This window comes from Cryptotermes secundus, unplaced genomic scaffold, assembly GCF_002891405.2.
Source record: "Cryptotermes secundus unplaced genomic scaffold, Csec_1.0 scaffold580, whole genome shotgun sequence".
In the NCBI taxonomy this organism is placed as follows: Eukaryota; Metazoa; Arthropoda; class Insecta; order Blattodea; family Kalotermitidae; genus Cryptotermes; species Cryptotermes secundus.
This window is the reverse complement of record NW_019720171.1, coordinates 922,570-947,238: the sequence shown is the minus strand read 5'-3', so window position 1 is coordinate 947,238 and position 24,669 is coordinate 922,570. Positions and strand designations below refer to the sequence as shown.

At 43.5% G+C, this 24,669-nt stretch overlaps 1 protein-coding gene across 1 annotated transcript in view; it reads right to left on the bottom strand.

Annotated features, from left to right (window-relative positions):
* Position 1: 1 nt before the first annotated feature.
* LOC111867757 (titin homolog) overlaps positions 2–24,669 on the bottom strand; it is a gene marked incomplete at its 3' end in the record, with an annotated part of 71,076 nt that continues 46,408 nt past the window's right edge. The window contains 3 exon segments of the mRNA XM_033752850.1: positions 2–1,305; positions 5,053–7,024; positions 7,490–7,732. Of these exon segments, the coding sequence (XP_033608741.1) occupies positions 2–1,305; positions 5,053–7,024; positions 7,490–7,732 (3,519 nt within the window).

Below are 24,669 nucleotides of genomic sequence, written 5' to 3'. Positions count from 1 at the left end.
GGTTCCCTCAAATAGTCCTTCCGGCTTGAGGTTATCCTGAGGTCTTTTAACATCTGCCCTGTCACCTCTAATAGGTTGGTAATCATCCCTTCCAAGTTTTGGTAATTCTATTTTCTCAAAACTACCTTCTAGTTTTAGGTTATCTTGTGGTTTCCTTATCGGAGATCGTTCGACAGGCCGGTATTTTTGTCTCTGAGGCCTATCAAAATTCCCTTCAAGTTTCAGGTTGTCTGGGTGTATCACAACGTCAGCTCGACTGCCTGGTTCGTACGTCTGATATCGTGGCTTTTCAAAATCACCTTCAGGCATTAAGTTGTCCTTTGGTTTCCTGATCGGTGCTCGATCACCCTTTGTTGCTTGGAAGTCGTCTCTTGAGCTTGGAGATCCTTGAAAAGCTCCTTCGCTTCGTAGGTTGTCCTTGGGCCTTTTTACGTCCACTCTGTCGCGCATCATTGGTTTGTAGTCGTCTTTTGATCTTGTCGACCCTTCGAATTGACCCTCAGTTTTTAAATTGTCTTTCGGTCTACTTGGAATTGGTCTGTCGCCGACCATCGGTTTAAAATCATCTCGAGAACGAGGCTTCCCTTCAAAATTGCCCTCTGCTTTTAAGTTATCTTTTGGTTTCTTCACGGGCGCTTTCTCACCCTTCACCACCTTGAAATCTTCTTTTGATTTTGGCGTTCCTTGAAAAGAGCCCTCAATTCTGAGGTTGTCCGTATAACGCTTTTGCTTCTGTCTTATGTCTTGATCATGGAACGTTCGGTAGACTTCCTGTGAGGTAGTGATGCTGTTTTCATAATATCCCTCATCTACGCGCAAGTTACCTTGGTGAATGACTTGTGGAATTTGCTCTCGCGATTGTGGTTTCTTGTACTCTTCTGTATTAGTTGTCTCAAAGAACATTTCTCCGTCAAGTTTTGTCCAAGTTCGACGGCGTTCTGCTTTCTCTCGCCTTCCTGTCTTTTCGGTAAATTCTGATTTAGAGGAGGATTCGAATGTCATGATACCTTCGGCAGTCAAGTTATCAACATGCTTCTTCACTTCAGTCTTTGAAGTTTGTTGGCGCGCCTGGTACGCCTCTTTGGAGCTGGTGATTGCATGAAAGTCACCTCCCACAGATACCAAATTGTCTCGATGTCGACGAGGCTGCTCCGGTCTGACAGCCCATCGTTCAGGGTAGTCTTCGCGATTCCTTGTGAAGTTGACAAACTCGCCTTCTGGGACATGAAGATTATCTTGATGTCGTTGAATGATCACTTTTTCTGGTGTCAGAGCTTTGAAATCTTCTTTCTGACGGGAGGTCCCCTAAACATTAAAAGATTCATTTTGAAATTTAGTTCACTTAATGCTGAAGAAGGAACATTAAGCTGTTCAATTTTCTAATAATCTGAGCACAGTATTTTTAAAACATTCAATATGTCAAGTATCAGTTCAAGAATATCCAAACTCTCGAATTTCTCAACTGTGGTGATTTCCGGATTGGCTAGCATGCATTACAAATGTAAAGCTATAATATGACTCTAACTTACATCTCTAACTTAATGCAACCTTTCAATACGTCTTATCTCGACTCAGCACTGATGTATGGTTTAATTTATTTTGACTTTCAGTCATACTATGACATGACGCCTGAGAGCCGGAATAGCAAAGCCGTCGAACGGCAAGAGTACAGTGCATTCAAAATAAATAGAAACAACGCCGCATGCTGTCTGGCTACTTATTCGGTCTTACCCGTCGTGCTTTCCTCTAGCTCTAGTCAGTTACTGGAAAGGTAACATGAAAAGTTTTGTGCCTACATCATGAGTTATCTTGTTCCATTTAACCATTGGTGCACTCTGCCTATCAGAGACTATCTACTGTTGAAACATTCATACGAAAGAGCTCTTATTCGAATTGCGGAGGAAAAATTCAACCGCAAACACCTTGATTCAACCGTGCCTCGAATCTTTCATGTTCAGACTTACTACAAATTGGCGGACAACGGAGTGTGCGTTTGATAAAGCATGACACCGAAAAAAAAGGTTCGCATTTGAGAAGCTCGAAGACATTCGGTCGCGGTTAGACTCGCCATCGAAAGTCTCTACGGTGATTATCACATGAGACAAGTGTGTCTGTAGGTTGTTCTAAATTAATAAAGTTTCATCCATAGAGTCAGATTGGTGCATGAGGTTAAACCTACTGCTGTTCCACAAAGGATTATGGTGAAAAACGTTCACAATGGACTCGTAGATCCTCAGTTGTTAATCATACCCGACGAAGCATCTTTTAATTTAAGCGGTTATGCACGTGAATTCTCAGAACGCACGAATTTGGAGTGACGAAAATCCCCACACAGTTTACCGCATTGCGCTACATGACGTGAAGTTTGGAATGTGGTATGCTGAAGGACTAGGCTAGTCAACGGTCCAGTATCTTACCACAAAACCATGAACACGGAACAATACGTTAGGGATATATTCGAACCATTTTCCGACTGATGATGAAAGACAGTATGGCTACTTTTAACAAGATAACATTAGTGCACATACTGCACGAAATTCGACGAGTGCACTACAGAAGGTGTTCGATGGCAGCACCATTAGTACATTACTATGGCCTCCAAGATCGCCAGATCTTAATACTTTCGACTTTTGTTTGTGAGGAATCTTAAATGGAATAGTGTACAGGAACACACCTCGCACTGCTGAAGCTCTCCAAAACTATATAAAGAATGTGACGGCTTTGTTTTAGGCTGACGATCTTAAGAGTGTCAGGGATTCCTTCCAAGATGCTAGACGGGTTTAAGGGCAGTCGGCAACCGCTTTGAGCTTTTTCTGTGACATCTGGTGCGTTTACTTGCCATTTCGCCTTTCACTTTCTTCTGCTACTTGAACAACTTGTATCAAATGAGGACGAGTGTTTTAGTAGTGGTTCTGAACACAACGTATCTCTTCCGGAACGGACTGACTAGAGCTAGAGGAAAGTACGAGGAGCTAAGGCCAATTAAGGAACCTACCTGCCTGCGGCGTTACGTTTCCTCTTATTTCTCTTGGATTATTTAAAGACTCGGCGAGTGGCTCATACTGTAGAAAGACGAATGGAAAGATGAATTTTTGAGCATGCCTTATTTCTATTTCAGCCTGAGGCCTAAAACTCAGAATAGTGCTGTTAAAGAAGTGACGCAGCGATATCTATTGCTAGGCAACACATTTCCATGTCAAACAATGAGCTCAAAGCAGCAGAGGAATGTTGGGGCGCGGTGTTTTCTGTAGAGTCCGCGCGTGAATAGTTTTGGAATGAGCAAAAACGTCATCTTAAGTTCGATACGTAAAGGAAAGAAAGGGCCAGTTAGTGAGTGAGCGCCCTCTCGAGTCACCCCCAGTTGAGGGGGAGTCACCAGTTAAAGTTAGACCCCTACTCTCGTCGAAGAGGAGGCCACATTTCAAGGCGCACAGTCTTGGAAAGAACAAAAATATGGTCATTGGTCTCGACGGGGTCCGAAACCAAGAACGACTGTGCTGGCGAGGTCACAACCAATTTACTGCTGTGCTATGCTTCCAAACATAAATTGTGAAACGAACAAAATTGAAATATACTGCTGCTTCCGAACATATATATGGTCTTGGAACGAACACAAATTTGATCATGAGTACCGACGGGCCCCGAATCCCAGAACTATGTCGCACAGTGCCAACAGAAATTTTCATAATTCTACAATTGCGCTGGCGAGGGCAGAAAAATTTGTTCTTCTGCTCTGTGAGGTACAGTAAGGACTCGGTCGTGAGCCAAAAAAGATGTGCGTCATAGGTCACGTGGGGTCCGTGACGAGGGATTAATGCTGTCGAGGACCAGCAGAAATTTACTGTTATGCTACGCTATGCAGCGGGGAATCATGAGACTGAAAATATGGGTCATGGGTCTCGCGGGGCCTGAAACCAGGAATGACTGTGCTGGCGATGGTCATCTGTAATTTAGCAGATAGACAGAGAATGGCCTCGTACTACTCCCAGAATCGTGAGACAAAATATGGTCATGGGTCCCGCGGGACACGGTAACAAAAATGACTGTGCTGGCGAAGGCCAACAGCAGACCAGACCAGAGCAGAACGGTATAGCAGGAGTTATGAATTAGGAGTCACATCCTTCTCTCGTCGAATGGGAGAAGGCCTCATTACAAAAGTCTTGAAAGGAATAAAGATTTGGTCATGAGTCCCGAAGGAACCGGATACCAAGAATAACTGTGCTGGCAAGACACAGAAACAAATTTCTGAACTGCATGGCAGGAGAAACATTAGTGATCAGACCTCTCCTGTCGTCGAAAAGGCGGCTCAATTTGAAAGCACGTAAATGGTATTTGATAGATAGAAAATATCGTCATGGGTCCCGACGAGGCCCGAAATAAAAAATGACTGTATTGGCGAGGCCCAGCAGAAAATAAGGGCATATAAAATTTCTTGGAAAGTACAAAAGATGGCAGTGGGTTCCATCGGGGTCCAAAATGAAGAATGACTGTTCCGGCGAAGGGTAGCAGCAAATTACTGCTCTGCTGAGGACAGTCAGTCATGAGTCTGGAGTATGCATTCCCCACTGTGGTTAGGCGTGAGCAGAGAACCACAGGAATCTCACTGTTAGAAGCCGCAGCCAAGCAGCGACTAGTGAAGACAGTGAACTGTGCGCTATAAGGATTTGTAGAGAGTGTAGTTTAATAAAAGTGTTATAATTATTCGTAATTACGAGTCATAAGCGGTCAATAATTTCAGTAATTAATCCAATCCCAGGTTTCGGTCACTATCACGTGATATTTGTATCCATTAAAGTTCAACTAATTTGAAACTTAAAATTCCTATACTAATCTGATTTTATCTCGCATTTGACTCTTATCTACTGTTTTCTGGCTCACTCTCTTGCTTATAGCAACTTACACAAAGCTTCATGAGATGCTCTTTCTTCTCTGAAAGTGCTCAATATCTTATGGGTACACATAGCTGAAATTATATCGAGAGATCGCGTTCCACACAATATTATTTGCTGTTTCATAGAATTTTAAACGTCTGGTACAATAAGAATATATTACCTGGAACTGTCCTCCACCCACAATGAGGTTGTCACTGCGCCGACGAACTTTCTCAGTCCTCTGTACAACTTCAAACTCTCGGAACTCGCTCCGACTCGTCGTCTCTGCAAATATTTCTCCTTCCAGTTTGGTCCACGTGTTGCGCCGAATAAGAGGCGGTCGTTCACCCCGTTCACCGGTGAACTCGATAACTGTCTTTCGTTGGCCAGTGAATTCTCCTCCAGGTTTTAAATGGTCATCTGGAATTTTTATATCAGCTCTGTCCCCTCGAACGACGGTGAATTCATTCTTTCGTTCGCCAGTGAAATCCCCTTCTAGTTTTAAATTGTCTTCTGGCTTCTTTATGGGCGAACGCTCGCCTTTAGTTGCTGTGAATTCGTCCCTTTTCTGGCCTGTGAATTCCCCTTCTTGTCTAAGATTGTCTTTCGGCTTCTTAACATCTGCTCGATCCCCTCGTGTAGGTTTGTAGTCATCCCTTGATTTCGGACTACCTTGAAATTCTCCTTCCGATCGCAAATTATCTTTCGGTTTCTTAACACCAGCTCTTTCATGTTTCAAAGGTTTGAAATCTTCCCTCGATTTAGGAGTTCCTTCGAAATTACCTTCAGAGCGGAGATTGTCTTTAGGTTTCTTAACAGCAGCTCGATCACCTTTAGTAGGCTGGTAATCGTCCTTGGATCTTGACCTTCCTTCGAAGTTACCCTCAGACCGTAAGTTGTCTATGGGTTTCTTAACCTCTGCTCTTTCGCCTCTTGTCGGCTGATAATCATCCCTAGATTTAGGACTTCCTTCCAAATTTCCCTCGGTTTTCAAATTATCCTTTGGTATTTTCACTGCTGCCCTTTCGCCTGGGCCAAAATATGTTGGCTGAGGCCTGTCGAAGTCGCCATCTAGTTTCAAGTTGTCCGGATGCTTGACAATATCTGCTCTTTCTCCGGGACTATATTTAGCATGATGTGGTCTTTCAAATTCTCCCTCCGGCTTCAAGCTGTCCTTTGGTTTTTTCATTGGCAACCTTTCACCTCGCACAACAGGGAAGTCATCTTTCTTTCTGCCTGTAAACTCCCCTTGTTGCTTCAGATTATCCTCTGGTTTCCTGACAGGTGCTCGTTCACCTTTCACTGCTGTGAACTCATCACGTCTCTCACCAACAAACTCCCCCTCTAATCTGAGGTTATCTTCATGCTTCTTCATCTCTGCACGCTCTCCTTTTGTGACGCTGTATTCATCTCGTCTTTCTCTCGTGAACTCTCCCTCCAGTTTCAAGTGATCCTCATGTCTCTTGACTTCTGCCCTTTCTCCTCTTGTGGCCGAGAATTCATCTCTTCTCTGGCCTGTAAACTGACCCTCTAGTTTCAAATTGTCAGAACGCCTTGTTATATCTGCTCTATCCCCTCGTACTTCTCTGTACTCTTCCTCATTGTGACTCCGACCCATGAACTTTCCTTCTAAGCGGAGATGGTCTTCATGACGACGAACTTCTGCCCTCTCAGCACGTACCTCTTGATATGCTTCTCGAAGGTGACTCTGACCAGTAAAGTCACCTTCCAGTTTCAGGTGATCTTCATGTCTAACCACAGGAGCCCTCTCTCCTGTCACGGGTTTGTAATCGTCTCTAGTGTGAGGATAACCCTGAAACTCTCCTTGTAACTGAAGATGATCTTCATGTCTAACCACAGGAGCCCTCTCTCCTGTCACGGGTTTGTAATCGTCTCTAGTGTGAGGATAACCCTGAAACTCTCCTTGTAACTGAAGATGATCTTCATGGCGGCAAATTTCTGCCCTTTCACCACGAACCACCTGGAATTCTTCTCGAAGGTGGCTCTGACCGGAGAACTCTCCTTCCATTTTCAGGTGATCTTCGTGTCGTACAACTTGGGGTCGCTCTCCTCTAACTGGCTTAAAATCATCTCTCGTGTGGGAGTGGCCCTGAAATTCTCCTTCCAAGTGAAGATGGTCCTCATACTTGTACCTGGACATAAAAGACAGCGTTACTACACAGATTCGTATACAGATGTTATACAGACGCGCGCTCAATCGCAAACAAACAGACCACCAGCCTCTGCTCGTCTGAATAAGCATAACAAAACTTCCTTCATCATGTACTCTTGTAACATGGTGGTCTTCCCTAAAGTTTACATCATGGCAGGCCAGCATTTACCAATTGCGAACTTTTGTCCGAGTGCTTGTTTTGGAGAGAATATAGTTTTATAAAGATAAATTTACATGTACTGAAGGTATATAGGTGTCATGGAGTAACATTACGCCTATTATTAACTATACCAGTTGTAAGTAAGTATATGACATACATCTCCAACTGTTATATCCGGGAAAGCGTTCCTTGGTGCGAAATGTGTATGAAGCCAGCCATTTTCTCTCTACCATGGAGTTGTTATATGGGTTCATTTCAGGTGATATTGAAATCTTTCCGCCTTACCTGGCCTGTCTCTCTGCGTGTTTCTCGTCATAGTCGGCGCGGTAGGCGGATACGGTGGCCAGTTGTCCGTCGGGCAGCTCCAGGGCGGTGTGAAGACGATACAGTTTCGGTCGCTGTACATCCTCGGCAGAGTATGCATGGTACGCAGCGTGCGATTGTGACGTGATGCCACTTAGTCCGGCATCCGGCTGCAGGTCGAATGGAGGACTTTCTGGCTCAGGACGGTGGGGACATCGATGCCGACTGCGAAGGTAGAACGTACGCAGTTACTAATAATGAACTCCGTGAAACAGAGTAATGCTTGGGAAGCTAATGATCACTAAGCTGACCAAGATATGTCCAACCTATTACGGAAACCGAGGTTCATTATCATGTTCACACGGGAAAACCTCTATACAGTTAGTAGGCCTACCTTAAGATTGCCCACGTCCGCCCACTTCCACATCTGCAATATTCACTAACCATTTCATCAATTGCCACTGTGTGATCTGAGCAGTTCTGAGCGTTCTTAAATAAGCCGTAAATACGTGCACATAAACCGAGCGATCAGTTAGCATAATAAAACGAAAACAAAACTAAAGTTGGCCCAGTGCTTGAGCAACAGTCCATAAACTTTACCAGGAAAGGTGAAGGTTGACTTCACGCCTTTTATAGACCTGGAAATCAGATGTAAATGAGTCATCTTCACGCTTTGGCAGTTTTACTCCAGTGGAAATAGCTCCTGGAAGTCACTGGATGGGATAATACAGTGTGTCCACAAAGTCCCGTCAGCGTTTTGAAAAATTGTGGCGCGCAAACAAATTGAGCTAGCCACACGCGGTTTGCTGCAGATCATAGTGAAACTCTGAAAGTCTTTCTACTGACCTCAATAGACCTCGATGTTTGCTCCCTTGGTAACAAGGAGAACGTCCAGACGATATTCGAGCTCTTGCCATGTTCTGTGGAGCATGTCCGCTGGAATAGCGAGATCGCACTCCTGATACGGGTCTTCAGGTCATGAAGTCCGTTAACTGGTGTTCGGAACACACTGCTCTTGACATAACCCCACAGGAAAACATCCGCGTTCCTAGACATGACATTTCCAGGAAGATGAATCGGCAGAGATGGTCCAATGCCTTGGCCTCCACGTTCACCAGATATAACTATTTTTTCCTGTGGGGTTATGTCAAACTCTTTTCAGAGGACGAAGCTTCACGCTCTCTTGATCTCAGGGCGAAACTTCAGGTGGCCATACTCCGGTTTAGTGACGATCTAACTTTTATCTCAAACTACTCGCACGAACTTGGTTTGTATTTCGTAGCGGAGGAAATGTGCAAGAGGAAGGTGACAAGACGTTCTTAGGCTGTTTCTAACTGCGTTTAACACGTACAGTATTAAGATTAGCGTCTACCCAAATGCGATGACGTACAGTCATAAATATCGTGTCATGTTATGCATATTTGGTACAGACTCTGCTTAAAATCACAGTGCGTTTTGACACCTCATCATCATCAGTAATCTGTCAGACGACAGGTCCACAGTCTCTTCCAAAACAGTTTCTCCACTTAATGCAATCTTCTGTTTTTGGAAAGAGACTATCCAGGAAAAGTGATAATGTGGTAGTTTCTCCATTTGCTTTCCACATCACAGTGCAACAGCCGTTCAAACCACTCTGGTCACGCCTGTTGCTATACGAACTTGAACCATCTCGAGCATCATTTGCTCTGTGCTTCAAGTCGCTGCTGATGACGCTACTTCCGACATCACTTTTTGGTGTCTCTCTTCGTCTGATGCCTACCCTTTGACCTGTCCAGCAAGGGAGGCGCTGCCAGTAGCTACGCTACCGCTGGTATAGCTCTCTCAGAGCTCTCAGGACTCTCAGAGTCCTTGGCATACTCAAACACCCTCACCACGATAAGGTGGAGACACCAAGAAGGGGGGTTTGACACCTATATGCGAGAAATTACATTGAGGTACCAAGAGTTTATTCCTGTTGCATAATTTATATGTTTGTAGTTTATTTATAGAAAGGACTCAAAAACTAAGGTTATATACTGCGGGATGATTAATCATGTGGTATAATGAATTGGAACGGACGTGGACGGAAGTGGTAGTGGACTAATTAAAGTAAGTTTTACTATCCCAGAGTCTAGCTGGAGGGAATAAGTCTCGGTACAGTCGATGTTCCCGTCGAGATTCGAGCTGGGCACCTCGAAAATACAAGTCATGAGCGTTAGAGTTTGAGCAGTGTCTCTCGGTGCTTCGTTCATAATCTATTCCCATTTTTACACGCATGTACTGGTTTGGAGGAACTAAAGAAAACCCCGAAAAGTACACTCAGTCAGGACTGCCGGGCTTCTGGAAGAGAGGGTCTCTCAAGCTGAACTCTAGAGCTACAGCATTCTCCTCGTTCAACATGTTCACGAAACTATGAACTCCAATGTGGAGTACACTGTTCTACTCTCGGTGTCAAAGCAGAAGCAAATAGAAGTGCTGAAATGCAGAAGCTAGAACAAAACTGGATTGCTTATCGACTTTCTCTGCGCTTTTAGCTCACAAGGCCTATTAATATCGCTATAACCAAGCTTACAAGCAGGCGAAGGCAGATTCGTGGACAAGCTGGTATCGAACATCGCGGTCGTGTGGTTACCATTCCTGCATATTCGGGCTGTCTGACTTAAATTCTCTGCGCCGATGTCAGTTATTTTGAGTTCTTCGTGGTTTTACTCAGTCCCTCTAAGGAAATGCCGCAAGTGTACGGCTTCATTTTACATACTTTTCAGTTCATTATTCGCTGTCTTCCAATCATTCAACGCTACATAGTAAGAGTTATTTCTAGCGTCGCGAAATAAACTACAATGTGTAACCGTTCATTGCATTTGACCAGAGTATTTCATAATAAGTAAGAGTTTATTAAGTTAAGGTCACTTAATTTTAAACAAAGACCCAGCCGGTAGCCACCTTCTTACACTCGGAAGTGACATAATTCAAGTTTGGCTATGTGGACAGGATGTAACAACATCTGGTACATTTCCTGGAATTCTGGTAGTTTCAGTGGAGTTAATAGACCTTTGAAAATTCCAGAGCTGACAGCTTGGAAAGGCGATGACTTAGAAGAAGAAATGCCTGAGCCCCACCCCATGATCCTCATACATCAAGTCGCTGTTAACTTTAGCGTTAGGTCAGTAACTGCCAGAATCACACAGAAAAACAATGTGACTGGAAAATCACTAGTTCAGGGAAGCTTCTAGTCTTCAAAATGAGCTAACAGTACATGTTGGGAGGAGTGGACTTCTTTGGATGCTGTGGATCGGTGAACCTCAGAATTTCAGAGAGTCCATTCTCCATCAGGAGTCTTCAGCCAACATTCGGCCAATTCAGATGCAAAAACTACGTCACTTCGATATAGTACACTTTCTGGTGTCATAAGCCTTATTTTTTCCCCCTTGGCACTACAGCCCCAGTGGGCCTAGGCCTACCTCCATGAACTTCTCCGTTCACTTCGGTTTACTAGATCTTACACATTCGGTAGGACTTCTTGGGCGAGTGATCAGCTCGTCGCAAGGCTTCTACCTGTACACAAACACAGAAAAACGCACACAAACATCCATGCCCTGGGTGGGATTCGAACCCACGATCTCGGCTTCCGAGCGAGCGAAGACAGTGCATGCTTTAGACCGCTCGGCTACCGTGACCGGCGTCATAAGTCTTATAAAGTTCAAATTCACATAAGCGTAAGAAAAGTGTAGTTTCCGTTAAGTATAGTATTCAGTGTTATAAAATAATTAATAAATTACTACTACAAGTGCAAAAGTCTTGAAGCGGTGTACATGACTGTAACGTAAGAGACCTCCTGCCCTGCCCCAGCCAGGCCCGTATGTCCCTAGATAAGAACTCGTCTCTACCATTGCTGAGTAGGACCCAGCTACTCCCAACTTTTCCTTACTTGCGAGACACCTTATTAATCATAGGTGTAAAGAACCCTTGCCTACTAGCACCCGCAACCACAATTCTCCTTCCTTCCCACGTAACTTCTCGACATCCATGAGACAGGAAAGCAGTGCAGTTTAACTTGAGTGAAGGCGTCCAGCAACACGGCGAAGGTGAGCAGCATAGGGAAAGTAGTGACAGTCATAGAACTAACAGAACAGTGAAGGCGCCCAAAGACGGTTACAAGTGACGTCTAAAATTAGGGCAGAAGGACAGTCATGTAGCTCACACTGGTGATATAGAAAGGTTAAAAGTTGTCCCTGTCCTTAATTAATTTAACACCATGCTATGAAGACGTATGGGGGAGTGAAGATACAGCTCCATCATTCTGGACCTCGGAATTAAGTGGAGGTGAATGGTCAACATCATAACCCGGCAGCTTTACCCTCGGGGAAACAGCCCTCAGTATCCATTAGATAGGAGGCTGGGCGGGCCCAGGGCCTCTCTGGACATTATGGAATAGATGAACATCTCTTGACCATCGCGGGAATCAAACCGCGTCCGTCCAGCCCGTAGACCGTCGCTGTACATATCGTAAATGCATACATAATTTGTGTTGCAAGGCTTGAGGAGAGAGGACGAGAGGGGAGACATTGGAGTCGATGGGAAAATAACATTAAGATGTGTCTACAGAAATCTTCTTCTTCATCAATTTCGTTATCTTTTTTACACAGAGGTAAGACCCATTGGACGAGTGATCAGCCCGTCTGTAAGGCCGATACCTACATAGGACAACACAAACACACATAGAGATCCATGCCTTGAGTGGGATTCGATCCCACGATCCCAACATTCGAGCGAGCGAAGACAGTTCATTCGTCGGACCGCGAGGCCACTGTGATTGGCTGGTCACGTGAGTACCTATCAGTAACTCAAAGAAGGTCGTTCGGTATGACACTAGTTGAGTGCAGCAGAGAAGAACTGTGGCATTGACCTGGAAGGAGAGATCGCGACCTTGCGTAAGACGATGGAGGGCATTAAGAAAACATGTTCACGTGTTCAGTTTTACGGATTCGAGTGCTTCGCATTTTGTAACTGTCACAAACAGAAACCATTTGTTTACTTCTGTTCAGACTTATGTATACGAGTGACTATGTGCTTACGGGATAGTTAAACTGTTACAGTGCGCGGATACGATGGCTCAATTTTTGTGTGTCTACGTCAACTCCATCTGATCCTGCCCCTTACCGAACAGGCTGGTGTATCGGTAACGCTAACATGTTCGGAATCGATTTGTGGCAGGGGCTAAAAATGTTTCTCAGCTGCACAGCAGCGCCCAAACAGGCTATGGGGCCCATCTAGCCTCTTTGTCAAATGAATGCCGTTTTTTCCCCCTGGGAGGTAAAGCGACCTGAGCGTGAAGTTAACTCACCTCCATTCAGTGCCGAAGTCATAAATTCATCGATCTATCCTCTATTATTATTCACGCCGTGTACTTAAATAAAGGGATGTTTACGTTAATTCTCATTCTTAATCGTGTTTTTAATTTAACGAAAGTTATATTCTTAAACATCTAAAAGTTTGTGACGATTATACATTAATAAAAGTAATAATGTTTCTGGACATTATCCATCTCCTGTTTTTATTTACGTCACAACGTTTCGGAGACTGGATTCTGTTTCAGTCTTCAGGGGCCAATTGAGTAGGTTTTACCTGAAGACTGAAGATGGAACCTAGTCTCCGAAACGTTTTAAATGAAAAGAAGACGATGGATAATGTCCAGAAATATTTGTGTCAAATTCTTAACCTGAATGTTGTCTCATTCGTCTACTGTGCACCTGTACTGTGACATAGGGAACGAAAGCGACCGTACCCTGGCTGAACAACAAACACGGCTGTTTGTGTCTTGTTTGGGAAGGCACGTCTACATAGGCATGGAATATTTCTGCACTGTTTCACTAGGCTCTCATGATTGTGAAATTATAACATATTCCTAGAAATAGTTCGGGTTCGAGTCCGTACGCTCCACTGCACTGTTTATCTTGTAGTGTTCATCACAGAAAATAATCTATCGGCTAGAAAATGCTAATTTTGAGGAATGAGAAAACTGAAATTAGTACATTTCTAAGCATCTAGCCCTTGAACTTAAGGAGAGAATGTGGAAGTAAACCTCTACGCAATCTCCGCCTCAGTATTCGATGTAGATAACTGTCAGCTTCATGCTACGGCAGTTTTACCCCTGGGAAAAAGAGCTCAATGTTCATTGTATAGGAGGCTACGTGTGTCATAGAGCCATGCTGGACGCAGAGTTAGAGGAAAGCGTCGCGCCTTTCCCAGGAACCGTGAGCCGCGCGTTCATCTCTTAACCAGTGACAGTCACATTACCGACTCAGCTATAAGGAAGAGTTATACCTTGTGAGAAATAATGTCTTGTTGTCGGATTAAAGTCAACCGATGTTTCGGAGGAACATGTCGCCCCCATCATCAGGATTGAGAGGTAAGCCAAGCATGAAGCAGTCAGTAACAGTGCTTGCAATAATTGTGTTTGGCGACGTGAATGTTAATTTTCATGAAAAAATAATAAATAATTTGTAAGCATTTTTAATATGTTGGTGTTTCTGCAGTCCCTCGAGCCATGCCAGGCTGCAGGTTATACTGTGGACCCATCAGCAATTCAGATTTTCATGGCGGACATTACTCCAGCTCTGTGCTTGAGGTTTATCAGATCAGCAGTCTGCGCTACTTATGGCTTGGCGGACTGGAAAGAATAGTCAATAACTTTACGGGACAAAAGTGGGTCAAGGAAACGGAGTGCGTTGGCAGTAATTCTCAAGTTGTTATTAACCGTTTGAAGCATGAAGTTCAAGTAAATAGCATCCAAAAAATTAATTTCTACCCCACAGAAAGCGTACTGTGTCACCATTACGAAGACCAACAGATTAATGCTGTTTAGGGAAATAATCCTGTATATTGTGAAAGTAATACGTGAAAACTGTGGGTAAAATACAGAGTTGCTGGACAGTAAATAAGGTGGTTCATATAGTTACCAGTGTGCTTTAAATGGTTCATTATAATTAAAAATTCTGTGGTTTCCAATTATAACTTTTCGGTCATCACGAAGGTTTATTGTTTTTCGATTCATAATTAGTTCTGAGGTAAATCCACAAGGTATGACTCCTTGGAGGAGGGAAGAGGTCACTTGAAAATTCGCTCCTGTGCTGTCTGACACAGTCCGACAAGGAGCGGGCAGCGTAGAGCCAGCGCACATGGCTGGTGGGTAAGCTGGGGACAGCCGTCTTCACGACTCACACAGTTACGTACGTGTCAGAGCAACACATGGGAGAAAGGAATAAGTATACGTTCACGATTGGAGATCGCCATTCCTTTCCGAGTGGTCTAAGACCGGGTGCGACCCAGACAGGCGACAACCGAAATCGATTAGGCCCACTATCATGACCATTACCATCATCGTCATGGGTCTGGAACGGGATCCACTCAGCCTCGTGAGGATAATTGAGGAACTATTTCAAGGAAATAGCGGCTCCGGTCTAGAAAACCGACGTTAACGGCCGTGGGGATCCGTTGCGCTGACCACGTGACACCCTCTATCCGCAAAAGTTGGCACTAACTTCGCCGACAAGCAGCTGTCGCTCGGTCGGTATAGTTCGCTTGCTGACTGCAGACCACGGAGTTAATTATTATTATTATTAACAGTAGTAGTATTATGTCGCATGAAATATAATTAACCATGCGCAAATTTGAAACCCCCAAAACAAAACAAAAACAGACTCCGTGGTTTTGTCCGCAAGCGAATTAACCGCTCCTGTGGTCTAGTGGTCAGAGTTCCTGACTACAGATCCCGAGGTCCGGGTTCGATTCCCGGCGCTACCAGATTTTCTGAGATGTAGTGGGTCTGGGACTGGGTCCTCTCAGACTCGTGAGGATAATTGAGGAGCTATTTCAAGCAAATAGCGGCTTCGGTCTAGAAAACCAAAATTAATGGTCGTGGGGATTCGTTGCGCTGACCACGCGACACTCTCTATCCGCAAAAGTTGGCACTAACTTCGCCGACAAGCGGCGGTCGCTCGGTCGGTATTTGAAACCCTAAATTGAATTAAAGTTTAGTGTGTTAAAGCATGAAATCTAGACTAACGAACCAAAGAGTTCTGTTTATTAGTAATTTATGTAGGTCGTACCGAAAGTCATGAGCAACTTTTTTTGCATGCAACCTGGGAACAGCAGACGAAAAAGAGTATAGTGGTAGGTGGAACCAGCTGTTGTGTTAACCTTGAGTGTCTTGTGACGTCAATAGCTCGCATCACGTGACAGTATCACTCCCAACAAAATGGCCGACAACGATATTTCGTTTTGCCAGCGTGCTGTCATCGAATTTCTTGTGAAAGAGGAAATCCCTGCTGCAGAAATTCACCAGAGACTTCAGCGTGCTTATGGAAGTGTGTGCATGGGTGCGAGCAGTGTTCGAAGATGGGTGAAGCATTTTAAAGATGGGAACACCAGCATCGAAGATGAGCCTCGGAGCGGTCGTCCTCGAACAGCCTCAACTGAACGCAAAAAGGAAAGAGTGGACGAGATCATTCAACATGACAGGCGTGTGACTGTGGACACAATAGCCCGAAAACTTGGAATAGGGCACAGTGCAGTACAGAAGATGATTGAAAGCTTGGACTATAGGAAAGTTTGTGCTCGTTGAGTCCCACGGTTATTGACCGAAGACCACAAAGGTCAACGAAAAGCCATCAACTCAGATCTGCTGCAGAGATATCGACACGAAGGCGATTATTTTTGCTCGGTATTGCGACAGGTGACGAAAGCTGGTTTCACCATTTCGAGCCTGAAACGAAACGGCAGAGTATGGAATGGCACCATTTGCATTCTCCATCAAAAAAGAAGGCAAAGACAGTGCCATCAACTGCGACGGTGATGGGCACAGTCTTCTGGGATGCAGAGGGGTTTATTCTGGCCGAATTCCTGGAAAGCAGTGCGTCAGTGTCTTCGGATGGCTGGAACGGAATTTTCAAACTCGCAGAACGCTGGGAGAAATGTGTACAAAGAAGTGGCGATAATGTGGAGAAATAAAGAAAGGTCTGTAGATTGAGGTGGTGTATTTGGTTTGTCAATAATAAAGCATGTTACTTTACAAAAAAACTGTTGCTCATGACTTTCAGTACGACCCTCGTAATTTAATATTAGGTCTACAATCCGTGACAATCACGAATCTAAAAAACAATTAAGGTATTTTGCGCTTTTTGTGTTTGTTTTAAATGATTTCTTCTGAAACATCCTCTAAAATAAAAATGTTAGTCTAATATTTTGTTTTGTGTGTGGGCGCTTACATGTACGATATGAAAATTGACGCCTATGAATACGATTTACTGACCACTTTTTCAGCTTCAATAGTGTATGCTCATATTGAACCAGTTGTTTTCCCATTACACGTAAAATCGATTGCTATTTCTGTTACAGTAGTCTGAGGCCAACAAGTATCAGCTCACGCGTAGTTGATCGGTACGTGAAAAATTCCCTCGTCAGCTGTCTGAACGTTTCTCTAGAAAATACACAGAATAGAATAATTTTTCACGGGGTAGTCATGATTCTTCAATTATTACGACGGATATACGAGCTAAATTATTAAGAAATGACAATTTTTGTGTATATTTCGTACATCGGTTTGAGCGAACTATATATTATTTCGTAAGATTTGAGGTTTTCAAGGCGGTGACTATGAAGAATTCCGTCTTCTGGAATGTTTTCCGACTGATGACTCAGACTGCAGCCACCTGCTCAAGTTGGTTCCTCGCTCGAGGATTTTTTCAACCCTGAAGATGGAGGCGATGTTTCTCCGAAACGTCGGTTCACACAAGATCCATACGGCGCCACATCCCAGAATATGACATTCTTTGTATATTCTTTTGTTTTCTAGAGACAGTGTTTCAGCTTCAGGAATTATGTGTCGTGAATAGGTGAAAGATAAGAATTTAAGGGCATAGCAGGGATCAGCTGTCGCCTTCTTCATGGCGGTATCCCATTCCCCTAAAGAGACTAAGAAAACCCATAACAAATCGGTCTGGTGGAATTATTTATTCTTAGATAAATTAACATCTTCGCTATAAATTTATAATTTACACAACGCTGATTATGATGTCAAGTAGGTATGAGTTTGGTATGGAACGACTGTAGTATCTTCTTGGCGAGATTCGTATGGACGGACTGAGGATAAACACGAAAGAACTTAATCATATCCCGGTGTCGGTCATTGCACCATATATTTTTTACGACTCGATATTATTTAACTAATGCAGTTGTTAAAGCATCGTTAAGTAACTCAGGAACTAATACGTTTGCTCCATCGCTTATGTTTGTAAGATAAAAGTGAAATATTCCACATAAAGTTGAAACTTCCGTCACAATCTATTGATATTCTGACAGATTCTCCTCGTGAAGTTCTGGTCCCTTTCTCATACAGCGTTGCCCTATTCTAAATTTACACTCGTCACACTAATATAATACCACGTGATAGCTGTTCTGTTGCGTGCACTTTAAAATGTATGTAACAAGGAGGGCTCACCAGATATGTGTGTTGGAAGACGCATTTTGAGGTATCCGTCGAACCAGCACTGAAGGCGCCATTATCAGTTACACACTGAGAAAAGACCCCCGTATAGGTATAAATTGTACATGTGTCACGTTACTGACGAGATCATCTCCAGGGACTCTGCCTGACGCATGATGGATGAATCTTGGATGGTCTGGATCTGACGAGGTAGGGGAAACAAGTATCATAAGATGACACGTCCTTCGCTGTAGCAAGTTCACAGACTGCTAGCAATGTGATCTACTTTCTGGCAGAGAAAATTCGTCGCGAAAATTATGGGCCCCGCTTTGTCGATACCGGACATGCGTACTGGGGAGCTGCGGTCCCCGTACGTGCTATTCTAGTTCTCTTGCCGCAGCAGGGAAGCCCCCCACACACACTTCAAAAACAATGGCAACGAACTGGTAATTGATTGACATCTTGGATGATGAGGGGAAAGGAAACCGAAAATTGGTCTATATGTCGCGAGGGGGGGGGGGAACTCGGCTGCCCCCGCGTCGTGAGACCGAGGCAGGTCTCTCCTGCCTTTAGGCAGCCTAAATTTGACTGGAATGATTACTGATTTTGCTGCTTACTTTTTATTTCATTATCTACGCTACCTACCTACCTATCTGCCTACCCGCCAATCTATTTGTCTATCTATCTATTACTGCATAACAATGCCCACATGTATTTGTCTCCTCTTGCCTCCTTATGTACGTAATTTGTTTTCCTCTCCTTTTGCTCCACTTTGGAGCATAGCGCTGATTTCTCGGCTTCATGATCATTTTACAGACGTTAGACTCCTTGGACGGGTGCAGCTCTCCCTAAACACAGAATAAACGTATACACACATCAAACATCCATGCCTTGTTTGGAATTTGAGCCCACGATCGTGGCTTCCGAGCGAGAGAAGATAGTTCATGTCTTAGACCGCTCTGCTACTTTGTACGTAATAACATGACATTGATTAAATACTACTGAACTGCCAAAGAGTTGTGGCTATTGTTAAATGAAATAGTTATCAAACATTTTCCCAACTACTGGTACGGACGTAGGAGCGCTTCTGGTGTATTTAAGTTTGGCGGGCGTTGAGAGGGCTGAGTGAGTGGCATAACCGTGCGGGCGGGCCCTCGAAACGCCGCTACGCTAAGGTGATCAAGTGGGAAGGGTCGGACGTACTGGACGTACAGAAGCGCAGGAACAGTCTCAGATGTGAGGTAATACTGAAACGAACTTTCAAACATTTAGATATAAGATAACAGTAAAGATGTCCCTGTGCTTAATCAAGCACCACACCGAGAAAACGGATGGGGGAGTGGAGGTATAGCTCTACCAGTTTTGACATCGGCATGAGATGGTCAGTTCCACGCCCCGTCCGCTTTACCCCCGGGGAAAGAGCCCCCGGTACCCATTGTATAGGAGGCTGGGTGGGCTCCAGAGCCGGTCTGGAAGACAAGGAAAAGAAAAAAGTCTTACCGCTGCCGGAAAACAAAAAACTCTGCCTTCCAGCCCGTGGCCCGTCGCAGTACCAACTCCGTAAGCAAGGAGAGGCAAGAGAAAATGAATGAACAACAGCGCAGTTTGTTGTAGGTAGTATAAATAATTTAGCAACAGCCTATTGCTACCGGTGAAAATGAAAATAAGGCCAATTACTCGTTAGAATTCATAAAGAAAGAACTCTGAAAATGTGCGTCCTCATATTCAAATAGGAATATACTGTTTTACTCTTTTAGGTGGCCTGATTTGACGTACTATGCTAGAATCTGCATGCCGATACTGACAAGCACCATGAAAATCATTAGGATAACAGATCCCTGGGTCGAGATATCAAGCTCGGACCTTCTAAATACGAAGAAGTGTTATTCACTCTACCACAACTATCGGTCTTGTTAATGAAGATTCTGGTGACAATGATGGAATTGGGTAGTTTCGGTTCGGGTTTGAATCCCATGTAATGCGTGAATGTGTGTTCTAAGTTGAGCAACAGTTGATACCATTTCCTTGAGATGAGCCATGAAGAAGGTTTCACGTAAGCAGCTTGCAATGAGCAAACATTATAAAGCTGATTCAGTGCACGGTATTCTAATGAGAGGCGTTAAGTGTCCTTCAGTGGATATTACAGCTTACATCACTATTCTTCGTGCACTGATCGATAAAATATGGCAGACCCGGAATGATACAATATCCTAATGAGTAACAGTACTTTTCAATGTCCACTTCTGCAGGACAGAGTTTGTAGCGTACTTCTAAACAGCAGCACACCTCATTACATACTGCTATTCCGCCAAGTTTACTGTTTCTTTTTATTGCTAGTGGGTTGGGACCAAGTCCCATGTACTGCGGCTACTTCTGGCCTATTGTATCAGCCCCAGATGATAGGTGAGGGTGATTGTGAAACAATTGGTGGAATGAAGATTGGCAGGGGAAACCGAAGTACTCGGAGAAAACCTGCCCCAGCGCCACTTTTTCCACCAAAAATCCCACTTGAGCTATGGCGCGGCCCAAGTGTACTGTCTTAATAAGGCCTCAATGCATCGGTAGCGTTTTAAGATAGTTTCGGGTTAAATACATTAGATATTGTTACATGACGCCTGAAAGGCAGGGCAGTGGAGCCAGAGAAGATGTCAATTACTAGGCAATGGCATGATAAGCACGTTTCCGCGGCAACGAATACACACGCAACAGCAGGAGTGTTATACGTGTATTTATTTGTAACCACGAGTCGTTAAGATTTAAATAAATCCAATTATCGATCCAAATTCTGTGTCTTGCCACTAATACGTTACAATAGTATTGACGAAGTTTGGGTTTATAGGCAACAAGTGTTTACACATACACATACTTATGCCCAAGATTCAATGATGTATTGATAACCTAGTATCTTCACATTGAAATATCAAAGGAAATTAAGGTAGTAGGACTACACTAGCGCATTTACAGAGTAACTGCACAGATACTGTAAGAATGGATATATTCTGGTCATGCATTGCCATATGGCGTGACGAGCATGTTCCTCTAAGGCAGGAATTACACTTACGTGAGAAACTACGCAAACATAAAAAAGTTTAACCTAAAACACTTTTGTAAAACTCTACATCGTAGTTCACGCTTTACGTTCAATAAATCATCCACTGTTATAAAAATGTCTGTTCACTAGGCCAAGACGATTGTTGCAAATTTGACTTAAATTTACTTCACTTAGTAACCCAGATTTGGACCTTTAAAATGGCAGACTGTAAATAATGACGAATCCGCTTTTGTCGTTGTACATTGCTCTTTCATTTCTATGCCATGCGTAAAGAGAATTGCGTTACAATTACAGGTATGTTTACACCACTGAACACGTCTTCAGCGGTTCATATTATGCACCATGATTCATATAGGTTCATTACAACACAGTGCATCAAATGTCCACTTCTTTTGATTAATATTTATGAAATAAGCCGTTGTAACTAAGTCTAGTATGGTGATCACTCACTCACTCATGGAGTTGAGCTCTTCTTGAGAAGTCGCCAATTGTGCAGCTACTCAAAAATTTCCCAGCATTTTAAGGAACCCGAAGGTTTATTCCCGTGTTCACAAGAGCCCTCCTCTGATCCCTATCCTGAGTCAGATCAATTCAATCCACACCATCCCATCCTATCTCTCTCAGATCCATTTTAATATTGTCCACCCACCTACGCCTTGGTCTTCCTAGTGGTCTCTTTCCTTCTGGCTTTCCCTCCAATATCCTATATGCATTCCTCGTCTCCCCGATTCGTGCTACATGCCCTGCCCACATCTTCCTCCTTGACGTCATCATCATAATTATACTTGGAGAAGAGTACAAGTTATGAAGCTTCTTATTGTGCAGTTTTTCTCCAACCTCCTGTCACTTCATCTCTCTTCGGTCCAAATATTCTCCTCAATACCCTGTTCTCAAACGCCTTCAATCTATGTTCCTCCCTTAATGTCAGAGACCAAGTTTCACACCCATACGGAACCATGGGCAAAATTATAGTTTTGTAGGATAATGATCACGAAAATGAAAGCCAAAAACTTTTAACGCTCTAAGCTTTTCTTTCTTTTTGCTACCCATGTTTAGTATGCAAGAGATATTGTGGAATTTTCATTGATGGTAATAAAGTAATTTAACCCTACAATTGCCAAGCTTCGAGAATTTCGACCTTTATAGAAACTGAAATATGAGAGCATGTGACATCTGAACTACATAGCCAAGAAACACCTTGAAAATTTTGTTCCATTTGAAGTACTTATGGAGCTTCCATACTCGTGTAATTTATCCAGCTCTGATAAACAAAAATGGCGTCTTGACACCAGTACTTCTATGGTTAAATGAGAATTAAAATTTATTCACTAATAGAACATAATTATCTCACAATGCGGATAAAATTATAAGGAAATTAAGAACGATTACCCTGGCGCTCTTTTGGCTCAAAATTCCACACAAACATCGTGTAAAAAATGTTTGTGTTCAGATTAAATAAGCATAGGTCTCTCAGTTATCTTGTACACGTATGTTTATTAATGTAATCTGTAAGTGACACACCAGGCTCAAATCGAACTGAATCAAATGCCTACAAATATCCCGTGTTCCGAAATATTGACACACAACAATATATAAACACACACGGTTAAATTTATACAGTGAGACTATTTGGGAACGCTTCTCCCTTCAATTCGGGTGGACCTATTCGTACGAGGTGGAAAAACTCATTCTGTAATTATATTTTAAACATTTTCCTATGGAATGTATTTCACATAATGATAATCGTTGGTCAGTTTTCTTAACAATGAAAATATTAATATTCAGTTTGGTATCATTGTTGTTAATTAAACAACAGATTTATATGACATAAGTGAATGTCAAAAGGGAAAATGATGAGCAATGAAAAATCATACAGAAAGCAATCGGAAAATCTGTGTACCCCAAACTGTGTTGAAAACTTAATCTAACCACTCTTTTCATAACAAACTCGGAAAGGCATCATCAGTACAGCAGTGCATGTCATTGATTTGAGTAGGAAGCAGGGTAACAGGCGTAATCAGAAGGGGTGAGTGTGGAGGATTGTACGTGTAGAAGAGAGTTATACTGAGCCTGCGGTAAGAAGTTCCATGGGTGGTGGGGATGGCGAAGTTAGAGACTTCTCCCTTTCTATCCACTGTTGTATTCCCCTCAGACCGCTACTAGCCTGTGTCAGTATGGCAAAAACAATTATTTGCGAAGGTTATTACTGCCAACATTCCTGTGAGCAGAATGGTTAAACGACATGAACGAAAGGTAGTGAAAAAGTCGAGGTAGACGTGGAGGGTTCGATCCATGGAACTTCTGTCCGTGGCTCGAGTAGTTATATTCTCATTCTTTCCTCATGAATCTTAAATTCACCGGTGAAGTTCAACAGCCGTACCTCAGGTCAAGGCTCCCCAAACACATGCCATGTCTTGTAAAATAGCTTTAACATGCTATTCATGTCCCACTGTCAGTTTAAGACGTTTCTTAAACGATATCATGGCCAGAGTTCAGTTCAAGTGTCAAGCTATATCGACACGTAATGCAGAGGCTGGTTCCTAAACTGACTATTTACACGCAACCAGGAGTACTGCTTCAGTCTGGAACATGGTTTCCAAACGCATTCTTTACGATTTTTCATTCGCCATTGGTCTTGGTGTGCATCTAATATATCTGATAAATTAGTTTCATTTTTTTTTTGTTTCCTGCCGCACATCCAGTAGAGAACACCCCCAAAGACAACTGTTATTTTATACAGGCGAAATTTGATTAATTTTGTGGCTGTGAAAGCAGATCCTAGCGAAACACCGGTTTTCTGAGCTAATCGTCTTAACAATTTTCAAGGACTGATCGGTAGTTTTGCCACAATATCCCGAACTTTTTCTTCATTCAGCACAATCCTCTTCATTGCTTCTTTATGACGCACACTTAATCTGTGACCCGCCACTTTCTGACAAGCTTCAATACACACGACTTTGAGGGAAGTGGCGCGTCAGGATATTTACGATGAAACTTACTGATACATTTTCTGTAAGATTTTTTCCTTGGAAAATGTTTGAAAATGAACACACGCTGTTCAATAGTGAATTTCATTTCAGTATATCGATCGCCTATCGATGCAGGGGGGCGTGGAGGTAGCCCTCCCGCTGCTGCCACTGTTATGCCCTAGCGGCGCAGGGGGGGCGTGGAGTCAGCCTCCTCTGCTACCACCGTAACACTTCAAGTAAGGGGGCGTGGAGTTATCCCTCCTCGCCTCCACTGGTTAGGTCGTAAACTGGTACTACTGGTAACGTCGTGCCGTCGGGGGTGTGCAGGTACCCCTCCTTGCCTCCACTGGTTATGCTGTAAGGCGTTAACGCACTCATCCTAGCTTACCCTTAGCTAGGATTCTCCTATATCGGAGTTTCCTTCTGTCATACAAGCTGCCACCATCTATTTTCTGTTCTTTCAATTGTGGGGACTACTCCCTGGCATGTAGTCATACCCCTTCTTGACCACTCCTCCCTTAGTTTACAGGTAGCGTCTAAATACTTATTAACACACTTTATCATTATGTCTTAAAAGGGCGTTGCGGTCGAGGCTACCGTACTCTGCCTGTGTGGCAGGAGCCTATCCCTGTCTATTCTTATCTTCGTCTTCGGCTGCCACTGCGGCCTGTGTCAGTTC